The following is a 17873-nucleotide window of genomic DNA, read 5'->3' as shown; positions in this document are numbered from 1 at the left end:
AACGTCCGTGGCTGTGGCTTGGAGCCTCCCCTCCAGCTGAGGGAAAAAGCTGCTGACAAATCTGCCTGGAATAGCTGAGTTTTTCCGACACGGAAAGAAGAAACACACACACACAAACCAGTCTTATCATAAGCCTGGCAGAGTGGCTCGGGGTGGAAAAATTCCATAACTGAGACGCAGATGGAGGAGGTGCCACTAAACCACCGGAAAACAAGCCCCACCCACCCCCTCCCTACACGGTGACACGGTTCCAGGAGGCCTCAGATCCCTGCTCACGTTCCCACCCTGGTTTGCCCTTCTTGTTCCCAAGCACTGTCATCAAGGACCTAGATGACCCCCATGGGAGCAATGGAGTTGGGTGACACACCGAATGCCCATCCCCCCTGGGAGTGAAGATGGTGACCTACCGGCCCTCATCCTGGTCAGTTACCAGCACCCGAAGGCAGGAAATCCACCCAGCAACCTCGGAGGGGCACCTGAGTCCTAAATGGGGCTACCAACCCCTCCCCACCTCTACCCAGCTCCCGCCTGCCTTCAGGCACCTTCTATTCTCTCGAGATCAAAGAGTTCCCTCACCTCCCCCTCCCTGGGTGCAGGGCCCTGTCTTGAAGGGCTATTAAGAGATACGTCCTGGGGGGGCGCCTACAACTGAGTTCATTTCACTAAACATTTAATGAGCACCTAGTTGCCCTGCACGGTGGGATCAGGAAGACCAACAAAACCCAAGTGAGGGAGGCAAAAATGTAAAAACTTCATCATGACATGTTAGGGCGATGTGAATGCTAAAGACACAAGCAACCTGCTGCCATCTTTCCCAGGAGAAAGAGCAATGAATTAGGTCTGGGGGACTCTGCGAAGGCTCTGTGGAGGACCTGGTATTTGAACTAGACTTTGAAAGTGGAACAGATTTCAATAGAGAGAAAAAAATGGGAAAAGATTTTTCTGATGCTTCCAACAGCTCCTACAAAGTGAGATCAGAGATTTTTAAACACAGCGCCCTCCCCTCTTTTTTTTTTTTTTTCCAAATCACACCAGCTGGGCAGCGCAAAGGCAAAATCATGGATTTGAGTCTAGACTGTGGCACCTTTGGGGGCCAGTCACATACATTCTCTGAGCCTCAGTTTTCTCATCTGGAAAACAGGAACGTTGGCCACTTCACAGAGTTGTCATGACAATTCAGCCAAGTCATTCAAGCCAAGAGTACCTGCTGCACAGTAGGTATTTGATGGTGTTTCCTGAGTGAATATAGAAGCATATAGCATTTTACAAGGGAATTTCACGAACATTTTAATTCTGCGACAAAGTTTTGTCACACTTCCTGTTCACAGTCTAGCAATGGAAGGTACCACCCACTTTCCGGGGAGGCCGGGGACTGTAGGCAACAAGCTGCCCCAGAAGGGAAGGAAGCCGCCTAGAGCGCTGTCAAGGGTCAGAGCGTTTTTCCTCAGATGTCTACAACGGGGCTCACACCATCCCAACCACCCACTACCTTGGTCCCATTTTCAAAGTGTGGTCTGTGAGTGATGTTAATCAGACTTGCATAAAATACAAGCCAATAACCAGACTTACTGAATTGACCTCCGGAGGGGAGGGTCTAGGAAATACACATTTGGAACAAACTCATGCTCGTAAAGCTTGAGAAAGTGTGGGGAATGTTGCGCCTGCTGGTCCTTCAGCCTGGACCACCCTTGCTCAGGCAGATAAAGGGCTTACTCCATTCAGGTCTGTGTTTCAACGTCCACTCCTCAGTGAGGTCCTTCCTGACCCCCAATCTCATATAGCCGCCCCTGTGACTTTCTGTCCCTCACTGTGCTTTGCTTTTCATCATGGTGCGCATGACCTGATGCTATGTTACACTTACGTTTCTATGTTTATTATCTGACTCTCCCACTAAAATGTAAGCTTCAAGAACGTGGCCAGCTCACTGTTGCACTGTTAGTGCCTAGAACCGCACCTGAGAAATAGTGGGTACTTGATAATTACCTGGTAAATGAATAATTCTTCTGTGCCCTCAGAGACTGCAGTGAGGGTTCTTTAGTGCTGTTCGCCAAATATTTCCAGCTCTTTGCCCATTCTGACACGTGGAAGGAACGCACCTCCTGCTCCCCTTGTGTATGGTGGGCTCTAGAACTAGTTCTGGCTGATGAGTTGTGAGCAGAAGTGACTGGAGCTTTTCCATGCTGGGGTAGGTGCCTCTGGGCTCTCTCGGTTTCCCTCTGGTTTGGCGATGGGCAACATCCAACATGGTGGCTGCTAGGTCCCCCAGTAACTTTGATGAACAAAGTGTCCCTGCCAACAGGCAAAGGGCATATAATGTGAGAAAGATGTCTCTGGATGAAAGGCGCTGAGATCTGGCGGGTGTTTATTACCGCAGCATAACCTAACCTGTCCTGACAGGTCCAGTGATCCCGTGCAGACAGTGGTACTGTCAGAATCACTGGGAGGTCCCTAAATGCTTCGGGGACTCCAGGCGACTCCAAATGCCTTCAAAGCCAAACAAACCCAGAAAACTTCCCCTCGGAAAGTCAGGCCACATTCTGCCCTTCCCTTTTCCTTCCTGCTAGGGAGCTCAAGGGGGGTTAGGGACAGTCTTGAAGAGACTCACCCAATGAGGGAACTGTCTGATGGCCTCTGGGACCACCTCTGAAGTGACCTCACACACTGACCACATACTCAAATTCACTGTCATCATCCTTCCCTTTGGTCAAAAATAAGAACAGCACACCCACTCTTTTGGGAGTGAGTCACCAACAGAAAAAAATCAATGGCTCTGAGCAAGAGGATCTGCTAACAAGGGGAAAAAACTCCCAGTAGAGGTGTTTCAGCAGATACTGTGGTCTCACCTCTGTGGCCTGCATGACCAGAGGCTGATCCAAACAATTTTGAAGTTCAAGAAGCAGACACTACCCCAGGCATGGTCCTGACCCTACAGTGTGACTAGTGTTTATTTAGTACTCCTTCCCTGGGGAAAGAGGAATGAGTTGCACGCATGCGTGTGCGTGTGTGTATGTGTGTGTGTGTGTGTGTTGTGGGAGAGGATGTGTTTTGGGGGAAGTGGGGGACTAGGCTGCGAAAGGTGACATCAGAAGAGGCAAGTCCCAGACAGAGCCTCCTGCAGGAGTTTGGGAGATGGAGCTGCCTCTTTCGACCTCAATTTCTTGGCTTATGAGATGAACCTTAAGATAAACTTGATAAACTTTTTCGATTGGTTCCATGAAGTTATGTTATCTCCATCTGCATCTCCATTCCCATTCCAGAAGCCAGTGTAGGGCCCTGACCCTGCCGGATCTCCTCCTCCACTTCAATGCTGAGAGAACTCCCCACCCACCATTCCTCCTAATCAGAGCTGGAGCAAGAAAACAAAACCAGAGCATTTTTCTACACAGCTTAGGCGACTGGGAAAAGGAGTTTATGCCTGATTTTTCTAGATGGTCCTCAGTTTCCAGGGCCAAAGGAGACACTCATCCCAGAAGCCTCTCCATCCTGGGAATCTGGGCTGGGCTGCCCAGACTCATGTGGGAAGGTGGGGGAGGGAGATGAAGGACAGAGATGGTGATTGTGTGCTATTATTCCACATATGGCATTTCAAAACTGGCCCTCCAGTGATGTACTCTTTGCCAGGTCTCTTCCTCTTGCCACACTAAGCTGTCGCCAGAGCTCAGGCTTGCTGCACACCCTGCTCCTCACCCAGCCCTCTGCCTTCCCAGAGTTGGAGGGAGTGATCTCTGAACAAGTCGCAAACTTGTGGAGATGGATGGATAACAGAAGGCAGATACAAGCAAATATGTATATGCAATACAGGTTTCTGCAACAACCCTGAGAGAATTGCTTGCAGAAAAAGTAGGAGAGATGGGAATAAGAGACCACAAAGGCAAATTATGGTTTCCTTTTTAAATATTCAGCAGAAAGCTTTGTGGGATAGAGCCCCCATTAGGTTTTCCTCAGTCATGTCCCACTGAACTTCACCTGTTCTGCGGGGTGGGCGGTGGGGGGAGGGGCGGAGAACGAAGAAGTTCATTCTCTTATCACTACCTTAGATCTAAAGTAGTGGGTCCTTGGACCAGTAACATCAACATTGCCTGGGAACTTGTTAAAAATGCAAAAATCTCAAACCTCAGCCCCAGACAAACTGACTCAGAAACTCTGGGGGTGGAGCCGAGTAATCTGTGATTTAACAAGCCCTCCAGGTAATGGCGATGCATGGCAACATTTGAAAACCACTGATGTAGAGAAAGCAAGGGTCAGACAGGGGAGAGGAAAGGTGGAGGAGGGGAGCAGGGGGGTGGCTCCCACTCCCGCTCTCCCATCTTAACTCCTGCTTTGTAGCACTGTGGTGTTGGCTCCTGTGGGTCGCTCCTCCCATGCATCCAGAAGCCACCTCACAAGGTGAGAAGCTCCAGCCTCCGGTAGACGCAGGTACCGGAGGACTCTATGTGGTTGCCACCACCTTGAGGGAGAAGTCATGGGCCAAAACAGGCTGGGAATTCCCTGGCCACTAGACTCTTGAAATTTTAGGAATTACCTAAAAATTACCTCCAAGGGGAAATCAAAAAGGAAAAGTGAAGATTTCCCTAGGAGACACTAGGGGGAGACCCATCTCTGGCCTGGAAAGAGGAAGGAGCATCTCTGAGGCCTAGAAGAATTTAAGACTGTGAATTTCCAAAGTTGGTTCGCTGGTGATTTCTGCTAAATCAACCAACCCGAACCCCAAGTTTTAAGAGGACAGGCAGTGAGCTTTGAGTTTGAGTGATGGGAGTGGAGAGGATGGGAAAAGCATCTCCCCACTCCCAGACCAGTTTATTGTTAAGGAAACTGTAGAGGCCAGGGTCATGCAACTGGTCTGTGACCGGACACACAGGTTCAAAGATCCAGCAGTCTCGTTTCCCCACGCACGAGAGATGTTCAGAACGCGCTACGTCATCTGCGGGACCCAGCGCTGAAAGAAAATGCCAGCCCTTTGTTCAAAAATTACAATGACTTTCAAGGCCGTGATAGCAGGGCGTTAAACTCGAGGGGTGGGGAGAGTTTATGAAGTCTGCCTTGGAGCTGATAGGAAGGGACCTCTGCTTGGCTTCCGTAGGTGAAGTGTCCATACCAGATACAAAGTTGGGCTTTTGCGGGGAGGTGGGTGGCGGTGGTGGTATTTCCACAGTAATCACCAGAGCAGCTGTGGAGACAGGAGGATTTGACTTAGGAAGAAAAAGCCCTCCCAACCCACGAGGCGCTGGCGTGTTCTCCTAATCCAGGGCCCAGGATCACTAACCCCCACGTCTTCCAGGAAAGGAATATCCTGCCGGACAGGGGGGCTGAGAGAGGGGAAATCCAACAAGAGTGAAAGTGGCGCGCGGACAGCCTCGCTCGCCGCGGAGGCGGCTTCTCGCCATCAGCATCGGAAGCGTCCCCCGCCGCGCGTCCCTCCGCGTCACGGGACTCTGCTGCGGGCGCATGAGCCGGGGCCGGGCATCCCCGACCCACGCCTGGCTCGGCTCGCGGAGGAGCGGCGGGCGGCGGGCCTCTGCGATCCGGAGAGTGGAAGCGCAAAGGGGGACATTCCTCTGGTCGGCGTGAAAACCAGGAGGGTGGCGGGCAGACACTGAGCCTGTGGACATCTCCCTAGACCCCATCCTCAGCTAGTTCCTAAGCCCTTCCCTCCGGCCCGTTCCCTCACCTGGACGTGTTGGGGTGCGGGTGGGCGGGGGCCGGGGGTAGGAATCTGGTGTTGGGAGAAATGATAGGAGAGGGAAAGAGGCAGGACTGCAGGCAGGCAGGCAGGCGGCCCCCTACAAAATGCCTCTTCTGAGTTGTCCTGAATAAAGCCTTTCCCATACGCAGTCCTTCAGCTGCCCCAGCTTCCCGAAGACGTCCCTAAACCCACACTCGCCCAGGCGCCCCCCACCGCCGCCCCTGTCGCTGTGTGGGTCGGTGATTCCCTCGGGTCGTCCTTCCTGCCTCTCCGAAGTCTCCCCGCCCCCGCCCCGCCCTGCAGGCTGCGGTCCCTTTAAAGGCGCGCTCGCCTGGGGCCGCCCTTCTCTCGAGGCGGACTCGGGAGGAGCGCCACCGCAGAGAGCCGCCGCCACTAGCCCGGCATGGCCATGGCGTCCCCGGCCATCGGGCAGCGCCCGTACCGCCTGCTCCTGGACCCAGAACCGCCGCGCTATCTGCAGAGCCTGAGCGGTCCCGAGCCGCCGCCGCCGCCGGCGCCCCCGGGCCGCTCCTCGCGCCGCTGCGCCCCAGCGCCCGTCTCCACTGCGCCCGGGGCGCATGAGGGGCGCGGTGCCCGGAGGGCTGCCCGGGGGGACACGGAGCCCCAGCCTCGGGCCTCCCGGCCCGCTCGCCCTCTCCGACCTGGTCTGCAGCAGAGACTGCGGCGGCGGCCTGGAGCGCCCCGGCCCCGCGACGTGAGGAGCATCTTCGAGCAGCCGCAGGATCCCCGCGTCCCGGCGGAGCGAGGCGAGGGGCACTGCTTCGCCGAACTGGCGCTGCGGAGCGGCCGGGGCTGGTGTGACCTGTGCGGCCGAGAGGTGCTGCGGCAGGCGCTGCGCTGCGCTAGTGAGTGTGAGGGCAGGGGAGGGGCGCGCGGGCAGACCGCAGTCCACGGGCGGGCAGCCACGAGGCGGCCGGGGCGGGCAGAGACGGGGCATTGCCCTCTCTGGCTCCGGGGGACACCTGGACTTTACCTGGGGGAAATAAGCCCTGGAAACACTCTGCTCCTTCGTTTCCTGTCCGGTGTCCTTTAGTGACTGCCTACTGCCCAGGTATGGTTATGCCGTACTTAACATAGCTCTTCCCCTGATAGGTGCACGCCTCGCCCTTGCCCGGACACACACATACTCACACCGACACATGCACGCAGGTTGGGGTTGATGGCTGAAGCTACAAGGTCATTCTGGTGTCTCCTGTGCACCCTCTTGCTTTTGTTATAGGTTCTTGAGAGTGGGTGGTGGGGCTGGTGGTGAGGCTGGTGAGATGACCGTTTGACCCGTGCTTAGGGTTATTGGCAAAATGGCTTATTTGTCCGCCCACCGTACAGGCCCATGGTACGTGCCTGCCTATGGTACACCCCTCCTCCAGGGTGACCTGTTGGGACAGGAAGGAGTCCTGGTTAGGCTTTGGATGGAAACAGGCTGTGAGGTTAGAGAGCCTGACCCTGGACCTGTGCCCCCTCTTGCCTTCCACCTCTGGCACCTCAGACCTTTGGACTCTGCTCTAATGTTTGGCTGTGCCGTGCCTCCTCCCCTTCCTCCTCCTGGGTTACTGCACCAGCTATCATGCTCCAAAATTACCCAACTACCTGCCCTGTCCCTTCCTCCCTAGAGCTCTCAGGTCCCTCCAACCTCTGCTTGAAACAGACTCTTCTCAAAACGGGACTATAAAACACTGGGCACCCAGTGTCAAAGATTGCCTAGCAAATTTGCAGTCTTCTCAGAGGTTTATTATTTTTCTCTTCCAACAGTTAGATGTTTGTATTTCTTTAATGGATGTCCTCTTCCCACCCCCATATTTGCTCTTGCCATGCTTGGCAGAGGCTAGCCATACCCCTGTGTTTACGTGTTTACATAGACAGTTCAGGTATCTGAAGCACACAGCACAGACAATGGCACAACTCCTAGCAAGCATCTCTGGAAATGGCTTGTGGTTTGCATCTTTCAGCAAAAGCCCTTCCCACATGACAGCAGCCCCACATCTCCCATCCAGTTGCAGCAATGGACAGCAGCAGTATATGCATGTCAGGAAAAGCCTGCCTTGCCTCTTTCTGCAGTCCACAGCCAAGGCTCTGCCGTGTGCCTCCCACTGCAGTTGGCTTCGGGGAAGGAGGGCTCAGACTCTAAGCCAGGGTCAAGTGGAAGGGGAAGATTGGAGGGGAAAGTGGGTGCTGCTCCCACCATCATCAGAACTCAGTTCAGCTGCTAATTAAAAAGCAAAGAGCAAAAGTTATAGAGGTGTGTGATGTGGCTGGAGGGCTGCTGTCACCTGGTAAGTGTCCCTGACCTTCAGTTGAACCAAATGCAACTTTCCCACAGGTGTGTTAGCAGCTTTTGCCCTCTCAAAGGTCCTGGGGTACTTGACTGCATCCACCAGCCCTATAAACACAGGGAGAGGCCGTATCCTCACTGTAATGGGTTTTATTGTGCTGGAATCCCGGGAAATTTACTTCACTGGAATTCTAGTTTGTATCAAGACATTGGGGGACTAAATCAGTTGTTGAACATTTTGCATATAGCTTTATGATTTTGGGGGGTGCTGTTGATAATGGTGTGTGTGTTTGTATATGTATATGGGCGATACTCCATGAGTAAATGAATTTATGTTCACTTCACATTAGAATTATTTCCTTTGATTAGTTCATAAATGGTTTCTGTAGCAGGAAGCCCCAGGTGCACGGCCATTTCCTCTGATTTTGTGTGTGACTTGGTGGCCCTCGGCAAGGTGGTTTAATACCGGCCAGAGCTGTTTGAACACCAGCGAGGGAGCAGAGTTGGAATCAAGGGGTGATGGAGAGGAATCTCTGTTTGCTGTTATTAATATTTAACTGACTGTGGACCTGTGGCTGGATGAGGACAGTTGAGAAATGTCCTGATGGCTGGCAGGTAGAGACACAGCAGGCCAGACTCAGCAGTCATCTTTCTGTTAGTCGAAGTTCTAATTCCATGGGGTTGAAGTCGCTTTGTTTTATCTTTGTTTCGAAAAGCAGGGGTCAGAAACATGCCTTTTTAAAGGCCATACTATGCAGTGACTAAGAGAACGGCCTGGAACCAGAAGACCTCGGTTTGAATCCTGACTCTGCCACTTCGTCTCTGTGTGTCCTTGGGCATCTCTGTGTTCCATGTCCTTGTTTTTTTAAAAAAAAAAATAGGAATGATAACACGACCTTCTCCATGGTGTTAATGTGAGAATTAAATGAATGAATGCACGTAAAGTGCTTAGAACAGTGCCTGGCAGAATGCAGTATAAATGTTTAATGCAATTTGAGTGTTATTATTATCCACTCCCATCCAACAGCTGTGACAGTTTGTCTGGGCTCCTGACCCTTCTTAGGATCACCTTTCCAAGCAGTGAGTGCAGTTTTCAAACTCTGGTTGCTGAGCTGAGTGGAAAAGAGGGTGCCGCGAGCATCCCAGGAGGTGCAGTGTTAATCGTCCTGTGGCAGTGCCGCTCCTGCTGGCCATGGCTGAGGCGCATCCTCACAGGATGCCGGTGGCTGAGAGGTCACCAAGACCCTGGCGCCTTGCCTGTGTACCCCTTGCCCCCAGCACAGAGCACAGTCTCCGTAAGTAGTGGTTGATGAAGGTGGTGGCCTGTTTTTCTGATTAAAACGCCCTGCTCTTGGCAATGAGCCGAAGGGCAGTGGGAATGTGAATGACATCTGAGCAGGAGGCTGACACTGGGTGGGAGCCATGTGGCAAAATGGGCTTTTAATAAGGCAGGCTTTTAGAAAACTGTCTTCTCACTGTCTGCCTGCCTTTGTAGTGAAAATTCCTCCAAGTTAAGCTTACCCCTACTTCAAAGTCTGTAACTGAACTCTGGTTAATGCTGGATTTGCCAACAGGAAACGTTCAAAGTTAATGTTAATTTCTAGGATTAAAGAAATCATGTTTGTTAGATAGAGAAGGAAACCCAGTGGGGATTGGGAGGGAGAGGGAGATTTTATGAGTGTGTATGTGTGTGTGTATTTGTGTGTATTGGGGTGGGGGCGGTGGTAGTGGTGAGAATCCATTTCCAGCATTTTAGGAAGGAACGGTCAACAGCAAACAACTTGGGAAACTCGTGGGCTGCCCTTTGGCTTTGTTCTCAGGGAATGTCCCTTACAGAGTGCGGACACTTTCTCCTATAGCAGGCACGTGGAGTTGACCTTTTACCTTTCATCTTGCTTTGGTGGATGTGTTAGCTATCCTGGATCAGGGAATGGTCTGGAAAATAGGGAATCCTCCACATCCCAACTCAGATTCAACGACAGATGCTTGGACATGCTTTGCATGTTGCTAGTGAGTGTCTGTTCCTGGAGCTGGTCCTCTTTGGAGGGGATGCTGTTCAGAGCTATGAAGTGTTACGTAATTGGGATCATAGATTGAAAGGGGGGCCCTGGAGCTCATCGTCCTGGCCTCCCCCTCCTGTGAGAGACTTGAATTACGGTGTGAGTATGAGGTGTTTGCCATGGAGCCTGCAGGGATGGGGACGGGAGCCCCGTGTGCAGCTTTTCTAGCCCTGTCTTGTCACTGCATTAATGGTCCAGCTTAACCCACATCTCTGCACAGACTGGAGCCACCCCTGTGACAGCCACAAGATCCTGCAGACCCACCCCTTTCCATGAGTTCTTCATGGAGGAGGTCACTGGGACATTGCATCTCCCTAGAGCAGACCCAGGAACCTTGGGCACGTGGGAAATGTCTTATTTGTCCAGGATACCCAGCATCACTGACGTACATGGCCTGAGCATCTTCATTGATTTAGGCCCATGTTTGGCTTTGGAGATTAGGAAACTAAGCCCTGGAAATGGACATTTTGTTGTTAGGGATAATGGAATCCCCCACCTCCAGCCCCTCCCCTGCCCCTGGCTCCGGCTGAGGTCTTCTTGGGCAAAGTCCTAGTGGCGTGTGTGGGGAGGGGCATGGGGGCACAGAGAAAGGACCAGGGATGCTTTGAGAGAGGCCATCTGAGATCCCCAAGCCATAGCCTCTGTTTCATTTCCTCCCTGCTTCCTGTATTTTCACAAGATGAAAGTGAAAGGATTAAATGTGGATTTAATTTTTGCCCCCATTCATCAGAGCGTAATATTTTCTGATTATAGAGTAAGAGGGGCTTGAATCCCAGGTACAGTCAAAAAATGATTAATGCCATTTGTCTGCCAGCCTCATTAGACTTGGTAATGAACGTGTGTGTTCTCCTGCGGATCCTGCAGACTTATTAGGTGGAAATGAATTGACATCTCCCCTCAGCACGGCCCGGTTTGATTTGGGATCCTCTCTCTCCTCCCCAAGTTTACCAGTGAATTCAGTCCGTGCCAAGCTTGGCAGGTAGGCCCTGAGTGACAGGGAAAAGACAGCCCATAGCCCAGCCCCAGGGCCCTGCCTGGCTGGTGAGGTGACCCGCCTGCCTCAAGAAGCCAGCACCAGTGTGGGAAGTGCGTGGGGACAGGGGCCAGAGGCTCAGGAGGGCAGCTGAGACCCAGGGCAGCCCAGCTCTGAGAATGAGCACAGGAAGAATTCTTCGCAGGTCCATGATGGTACCTTTTCCCAAAGTATTTCCATGCTGCTGCCACTCTCCTCCTTGGAATAGCTTCATGAGATCAGAGTGAGGAGAGGCTCCTGCCGGGGTCTCATGTGGAGAGGAATCGCCCCGTCTGTCTGTCTGTCCGTCCGTCCGTCTGGCTGGGGGCAGGGAAGGTTAGAAGGGCAAACCCAACTGGCCTAGAAGGCCTGGGGCCATCTCCGGCTTTCAAGTCATTTCCCTCCTTGGGACCATGCCCAGCACCTCTGGGTCAGAGGCAGCCCCCAGTGGGGAGGCGATGGGAACCTCCAGGCTTTTGCTCCCCAGCTGCTCTCCCACAGAGCCCTCGCTGGCTCCCCACTCCCTCCCTCGCTTCTCAGTCTCCCCGGGGAAGGAGCTGTTGCTCCTCTTGCCCTGCCTAGTACTATTAAGGCTGATGAGGAAGCTGTAAACACTCTCTGGCCTCATTAGAGGTCCTTCCTCTTCGCATTCCTCAGACGACTAGGTGACTAGGTGAGTCTTCCGGGCAGGTAAGTATTGTGGGCATGCGCAGCACGCAGGCAGAACGCTCCCCGCTCCTCCCACCCCGGCTTCCATCAGCACCAGCCCCTGCTGTCTCTTCACCCACCGTGTACTTACAAATCCCATTGACAAGATGCTTTTGGCCTCTCCAAGGTGCCTCATCCATCTGTCTCGACTCCATCACCCACTCTTCCCGCCTGCCCTGTCCTGGCTTTCCCTGGCTGGGTCGCGAAGCGCTGGGGGCGGCTGACGCTGGGATGGGAGCCCTGACTGGGGAGATGGTTGTGCATTTAGTCACTTCGGGGTTTTTTCCAAGAGTTTTGGCAAGCTTCTTTCTACATGTTCACAGCTGGATCTCGGGGTTGGGAGGGGAGCAGAGCCAGCTTTTAGGCTTTGGAGAAAGAGCAAGGAGACCGAGGTGATTTCAGACAGGGCAGCAGGCTCGGTTCCCTGGGGGCACTGGTTTAAGTGAAATAAAATCGGGTGCTGGGGAGTAGTCATGGGGAGCCCTGCCCCATGGTCAAAACTTGACTCAGACCTAAGGGGTGACATCTAGATGTTCTCCGAGGCACCCCGCCACCATGCCGAGGAGATGCGAGCGGGACCTGGTAGACCCCAAGAACTCTCCATGCTGTGGTGTTGGCCCAAAGCGGCCGCCAAGTTCATGCAGGGCCTGTTCTAGCCTGCCTCTGGTTCCTGGCACAGAGAACATTCTTGAAGATACACCCACAGGGAAAGCTGTGATGTTTGGTTCTTTCGTTGCCTTTTTTGGAGAGGACGGAGGAAGAGCAGCCGGGGTCTCTGCCCTGGCTGAGGGGTCTGTGACCCTGGCTACAGCACATCCCAAATTTTCTCCAGGATTTTCCTACCTGCCCCTACTGCCCTGGCCTCATTGAGGGCATCGGGAGGGGAGGCATGAGCTGACACTGTGGTGAGGGTTCGTAAGAAGGGTGGTATTAGAAAATCCAGTCTGTTCATTCCTGTGTGTCACTGGGCAAGCAGGCAGGTGGCCGGGAATGTCACTCACCTGTGAGCACAGTGGGGCTGGGTCATATTTGCTCTTCAGTGGAGGCCTGCACGCCACCTTCTGCTCCCCCTCCCTGTTTCTTGAACAAACATTTCCGGGGCAGAGCAGATCTCACCCAGACATCTGCAGTGGCTGTTGACTAGGACTGCTAGAATGTGAGAGCATGGCTTACATGAACTTTCCAGAAATCAGACCACAGGTTCACAAAAGCCTGAAAGAAGAATGATGTTCTCTGCCTATTTTTTTTTAAAATCCTTTAATGTTTTGTTTCTACTGGATGCTGGATCTGGTAAAGAATGGTCACTGTGTTTGCTGAAGATACAAATTGATACTCTATGAACCTGCTAAGATGGAAATATTCACATGGATCAAGAAGGGCTGAGAATGGCCAAGACACTGTAGGAGCAGCAATAACTATTATCTCAGAGCTGATGTGGCTGGATCTAAAGGACTTTCTTGTGTCCCAGCTCTGCTGAGCCCGGCAGTACCCTTGTGATGTAGGCAGGGCTGGTTGAATCATGACCATCTCACGGATGAGGAAACACAGCATTCAGTGAGGCAATGACCTCTCTAAGATGACCCAGATCATTAGTAGCAAAACCAGCACCAGAACCCAACGTAGCATTTTGCCCTATGAGCTGATGTCACTGAACGTGCGAGTTAGTGGAGTTTCATCATTCATCTGCCTCCCTTCTGCCAATGAATGCTGAAGTGTCCATAAAAAGAGATACAGAAAAAGAGGAGGGTGAGCCAAGGTGCAGGAAAGCCGTGTGCAGGCTAGACGATCGGCCAGTGCCTGGATAATTGAGAGTTGGCGGCACTTCAGCCTATTTTCAGCATTTGGTTTCTAAGTCGATTTTCAGCATGTCTGCACTATGAGGTCTTTAAACAGAAGGTGAAGTTTTTTTCTAAATCCCAAGATAAAAGGAACAAGTGAGTCTCTCCCCACCCCACCCCACCCTCATTGGTATTAGGTTGAAAGAAATGCAAGTTGAAGACCTTTTCCTGTTCCATGTCCCCACCTTGCCATGACCCAAGGTCAAAGTTCATAACACGGGACTAACCAAGAGCCAAAGAGAAGTTAGGTTGTGTCTCAGAGGGGACAGCTACGGGGAAGAAGAGTTGGATTGGGACTGGAAAATAAACTGAGGTTTGCATAATGGACCTCTGGCTCTGTCCCAGGCAGTGGTGTGGCTGCTTGGGGAACAGAAAATCTAGGGGAACCCCCCACACTCCTACCCCACCTCTGACTGTCTGTGTCTCCAAGTCAGGCTCACATTTGGGGATCTCATCCCTTACTTTCCTTGCTGACTTGGAGGGAGCTATTTTTTCCATCCAAATCAAATGGAAGCTGGAGGTTTTGTGGTTTCTGTTGAAACAATCATGTCGTTTCTGCAACTGAGGGAAGTATTAAAAATCAAAAAAAAAAAAAACCCCATAAAACCCTCAGAGATGCCTTAGTATTCAAATGGAACAAAGGATTCCAGCTGTAACTTGAGAGTTTTTAGAAAAATCGTTGAGGAGATAGTATGTAAATGTCTGTCTAGTGATGAATGTTTTTAAAAGCAATCTGGAGGGACCTTTATATGAATAGATTATTTCAGAGAATATGTTTTATCGCTTAAGATGGTGAAGGCTGTTTCTTCAAATGATGTTGGCCTTGGCTGGACTCTGTCTTCAGCCTGGAAGTTATTGGGTTGATGCAGCAAGAGGTCATCGTGGGCATTCCCCTGCCTCCAGATCGTGTTCCTCCTACACTATACCTTCAGTGGACAATCTTTCCAAGTTTTCAGAAGGTCAGGAGTGAAGATTCTAGAACCTCCCAAAACCCCATCCAGAGTCTGCCATTTCTTTCCTGCTGGCTTCCCCAGTGGCTTAGCCTGTCCCCCAAAACAGCTGTGTGATGAGGAAAAGGAGAAGTGAGATCAGTATATCCTTGAGCCCAAGGGGGACATTCGGGAGGGATTTCCCCCCGTTGCACATGACTCATGATTAAAAATTCCCCCAGCATGTGCCTGTCCTCTGAGCACAGACATGGGAATGCCGCCCTTGCCTGCACTGAGCCAGGCGGGAGTTCCTGGGCCCTCGTTGAAGATCTCGTGTCCCAGTGGGGCAGGGAACGTGGGCTCCCAACCTCACACGACAGCCCCCAGTGTCATTTCAGGACCTGGACTCACTTATGAGCCTCATCTGTGCCAAGCTGCCCAGTTCACTGGAGGATCACAGCGAAGCCCGCTGACAGCCCCGTCCCCCAAGGAAGCATTAGGGAGACAGATCCAGTGGCCCGGCCCAAGGAAGGAGGCGTTCGGGGGCATTTCTGTGTTAAATAGATGATTTATAAACAATGTGCTTTATTGTTATTGCACCACAGAGGCCCTCAGCCACGGGGGGCGATCAGGTGGGGCTGCCAGGTCAGATGTCCTGTGAGAGGGCAGGTGATAGGGAACCCTATGTGGAAGGTCAAGTGCAGCTTGGGTTGGTTTTACCATTTTCTTCTCTAAGTGGCCCGAGGGCCTGGCCTCTGGGAGAGGCTCCTCAACGTTCTCCGCCGCCTGAGGAGGAACGACAGCTCAAAGGAGCGGGAGCAGGTCAGTGGCTATGGAAGACTAACATCTGAACTCAGGAGTGTCCGCCTCCCGGACCCGACACTAGGTGACCAGTGTGCGGAGATGTAAATGCAGCTTTATTTCCGCCCGAGGCCTCTGGGGGACGTTTCCTCCGGTTATAGGGCAGCGCCCTCCTTTATCTGAAGCTGGCCCCCACTGGCGGTTGGCAGACGAGTTCTGGGACCTCTGGGCGGTGCAGGGGGCAGACACCCTCTCCAGTGGCTTTCCTGGAAGACTTTGCTGCCTGTGCACTGCCAGCCACCCTTCTCGGCCTGGGTAACAGGGCCTCTGGGAACTTCCCCACCAGGACTTGGATGGTTGCTTCTGGGAGTCACTGTTGAGGGGACATCCTGTGAGCACCATTTTGGGGCAAGAGAACATTTCTGCCCTCTTCATGAGAGACCTGATTCTTTTCTTCTTTTCTCTGTCTTCCTCCTGTGCCTCTTCTCTGCTCGGGTATCTGCTCTCAGATAAATGGTCTGACCATCTTAAGGCAACACGGCTTCCTATGGGCACGGGCGGCTGAAAGCTCTTCCCCGCCCCAGGCTTAGCGTGGGAGGATGCGAATTAGCCCGCTGGTCCCTTAGGAGCCTGTACAGCTGGTAAAGCGTTATTAATCCGACATCCCCAAAGAAATCCATTAACGAGCTCCTGGGCCGGACACATGTGAGGTAACCGATCACTTCTGTCACGTTGAAAGTTTGGAGACATTGATTTTCAGACTCACAGGCGCTCCTGAGAAGTGAGGCCCAGGGCAGGCTCTTCCTGCAGTCTGTTTGGTGGGGGCATGTTTATCTTATCAAGCTAAAAGCCCCAGGAATAGAAAGTTTTCCACTGGGGGAGGTGGAGGGGATAGGACCTCAGCTGGGGAGGAGAAGGCATCTGTCAGGCTGGGCTGGGGCCGTCCCGAGGTCCCAAGTGCCCGTGACTTCCTTTGGAGAAACAGGGAGGGAGGCTGGGCTGATCTGAGCAAAGCCAGGGTCACACAAGGCCCGGAGTCCTCCCAGGGCCAGTGACTCCCTGCTTCGTCGCTCCATTCCTGACGCCAGCTGAGAGAGAAGCTATTGATCTCCTGCGGGCCTGGAGCCCAGCCGGGATGACCGAGGGCCGGGCAGAGGAGGCGGCCTCTGCCTGCTTCGGCAGAGTCACCTCGCGACTCCAGCGGCTTTTCCGCAGGCTCCCTAAAAGCCACTTGGGACCAGTAAAGCTCCAGGCACAGCTGGCTCGAGGTAGGTCCCAGCCGCTCCAGCTGGGAGCATTCGAGGGGGCTCAAGGGGGCTTGGGTTCAGAGGCCAGGCCTCGTGGCCTTTTCCATGGGGAAGGCAGTGCAGGAACCTCTGGCCGCCTGGTGTTTAATGCTGAGCTCAGCATCACTCCTTGCCCTACTCTGACTCCCCAGGACTGAAACTCACTAAACCTTTAGGTGGTTTTGGTGGAACTTCAGAGGTCCGTGTTGGCTGTGGGTTTTAGTGGCCTCTCCTTGGTTGAGAATTAGGGCCAAGCAGTCATTCTGATCTGGTCCCTGAGCGGGCAGCACATGGATGGGCAACTTGAGTGGCCGCCTGTGTCCATTCTGCCCATCCTATAGCTCCCAGGAGTGTCTGACCTTGCCAACTGCAGGGTCCGCCTTTCAAGGACCCCAGCGCAGCAAATTTTCCTAGGCAAAGTCTTCTCACCTGCATGGTTGGTGGAGGTGGCTATGGGGCCGCCAGAAGCAGGCAGTGTGGGGCTGGAGGCTGCTGGGCAGAACACAGCTGGACGGAACCCCCAGTCTCAAGCAGTGACTGGGCTGCAGCTTCCTTCCCTGAGTGCTCACTGGGGTGAGAACAGTCCTTGTCTCAGGAGGGATAACGGGACAGTGTAGGGTAAGTGAAAGGTGAGGAGGTGAGACAGTTGTGATTCAAATTTTCATAGCATCTTAGGTCATCTACTCCATTTTTTTCAAATGAAGGAGGCTGAGGCCAATGAAAGTTGGTGGCAGCTTCAGGACCGGGATTTCGGGCACCTGCCTTCCAACCTAGTGTTCTTCCTGTTGTATCAAGCTATTTACAGCATCTTATATTCCTGCAGCTCTTTCCTACTAAAGATCCAGGGCATTTATGTCTGTCTGTTTGTTTGGGGGGGTTTATTTGTTTTAAGTATCATTTATTCCCTCCAGATCCCTGCATGGTGGGAATGGGAATGTGTTATTCTATGTCACAGATAAAGTGGCCCAGAGGAGTCAGGCCCCTGGCAGTGTCAGAGCTGCACACAGACCTGGAGCCCCTCATTCCTGGATTCTCCTCACCTCACTGACCTCTAGCTGCCTCTCTTTGGTGGCTGGTTATCTGGAGCGCATCAGCTTTCCTTGGGCCCCTGCCCCCTTTGCCTCCAGGCTGTTCTCATACATTCAGGATAGGTGGGCATCTGGGTGGGACCCAACACTGGGTCTTAGGGATGGAACTAAACTGAAAAGTCATCACTGGGCTAGGTTTATGAAAGCAGAATTTAAAAGACAATATGCTCCTAATTAT

The 17873-nt window shown here is 52.8% G+C and overlaps 1 protein-coding gene across 1 annotated transcript in view; it reads left to right on the top strand.

The window, feature by feature from the left end:
• Positions 1-6027: 6027 nt before the first annotated feature.
• RASSF5 (Ras association domain family member 5) overlaps positions 6028-17873 on the top strand; it is a 68882-nt gene continuing 57036 nt past the window's right edge. Inside the window, exon 1 of the mRNA XM_072948333.1 lies at positions 6028-6549. Coding sequence (XP_072804434.1) covers positions 6087-6549 — 463 coding nt within the window. The 5' untranslated portion in view covers positions 6028-6086. The remainder of the gene's footprint in view (positions 6550-17873) is intronic.

This window comes from Vicugna pacos, chromosome 23 (genome assembly GCF_048564905.1).
Source record: "Vicugna pacos chromosome 23, VicPac4, whole genome shotgun sequence".
Taxonomy (NCBI): Eukaryota; Metazoa; Chordata; class Mammalia; order Artiodactyla; family Camelidae; genus Vicugna; species Vicugna pacos.
Note: the sequence above shows the minus strand (reverse complement) of the source record. Positions and strands in the feature narration are given on the sequence as shown.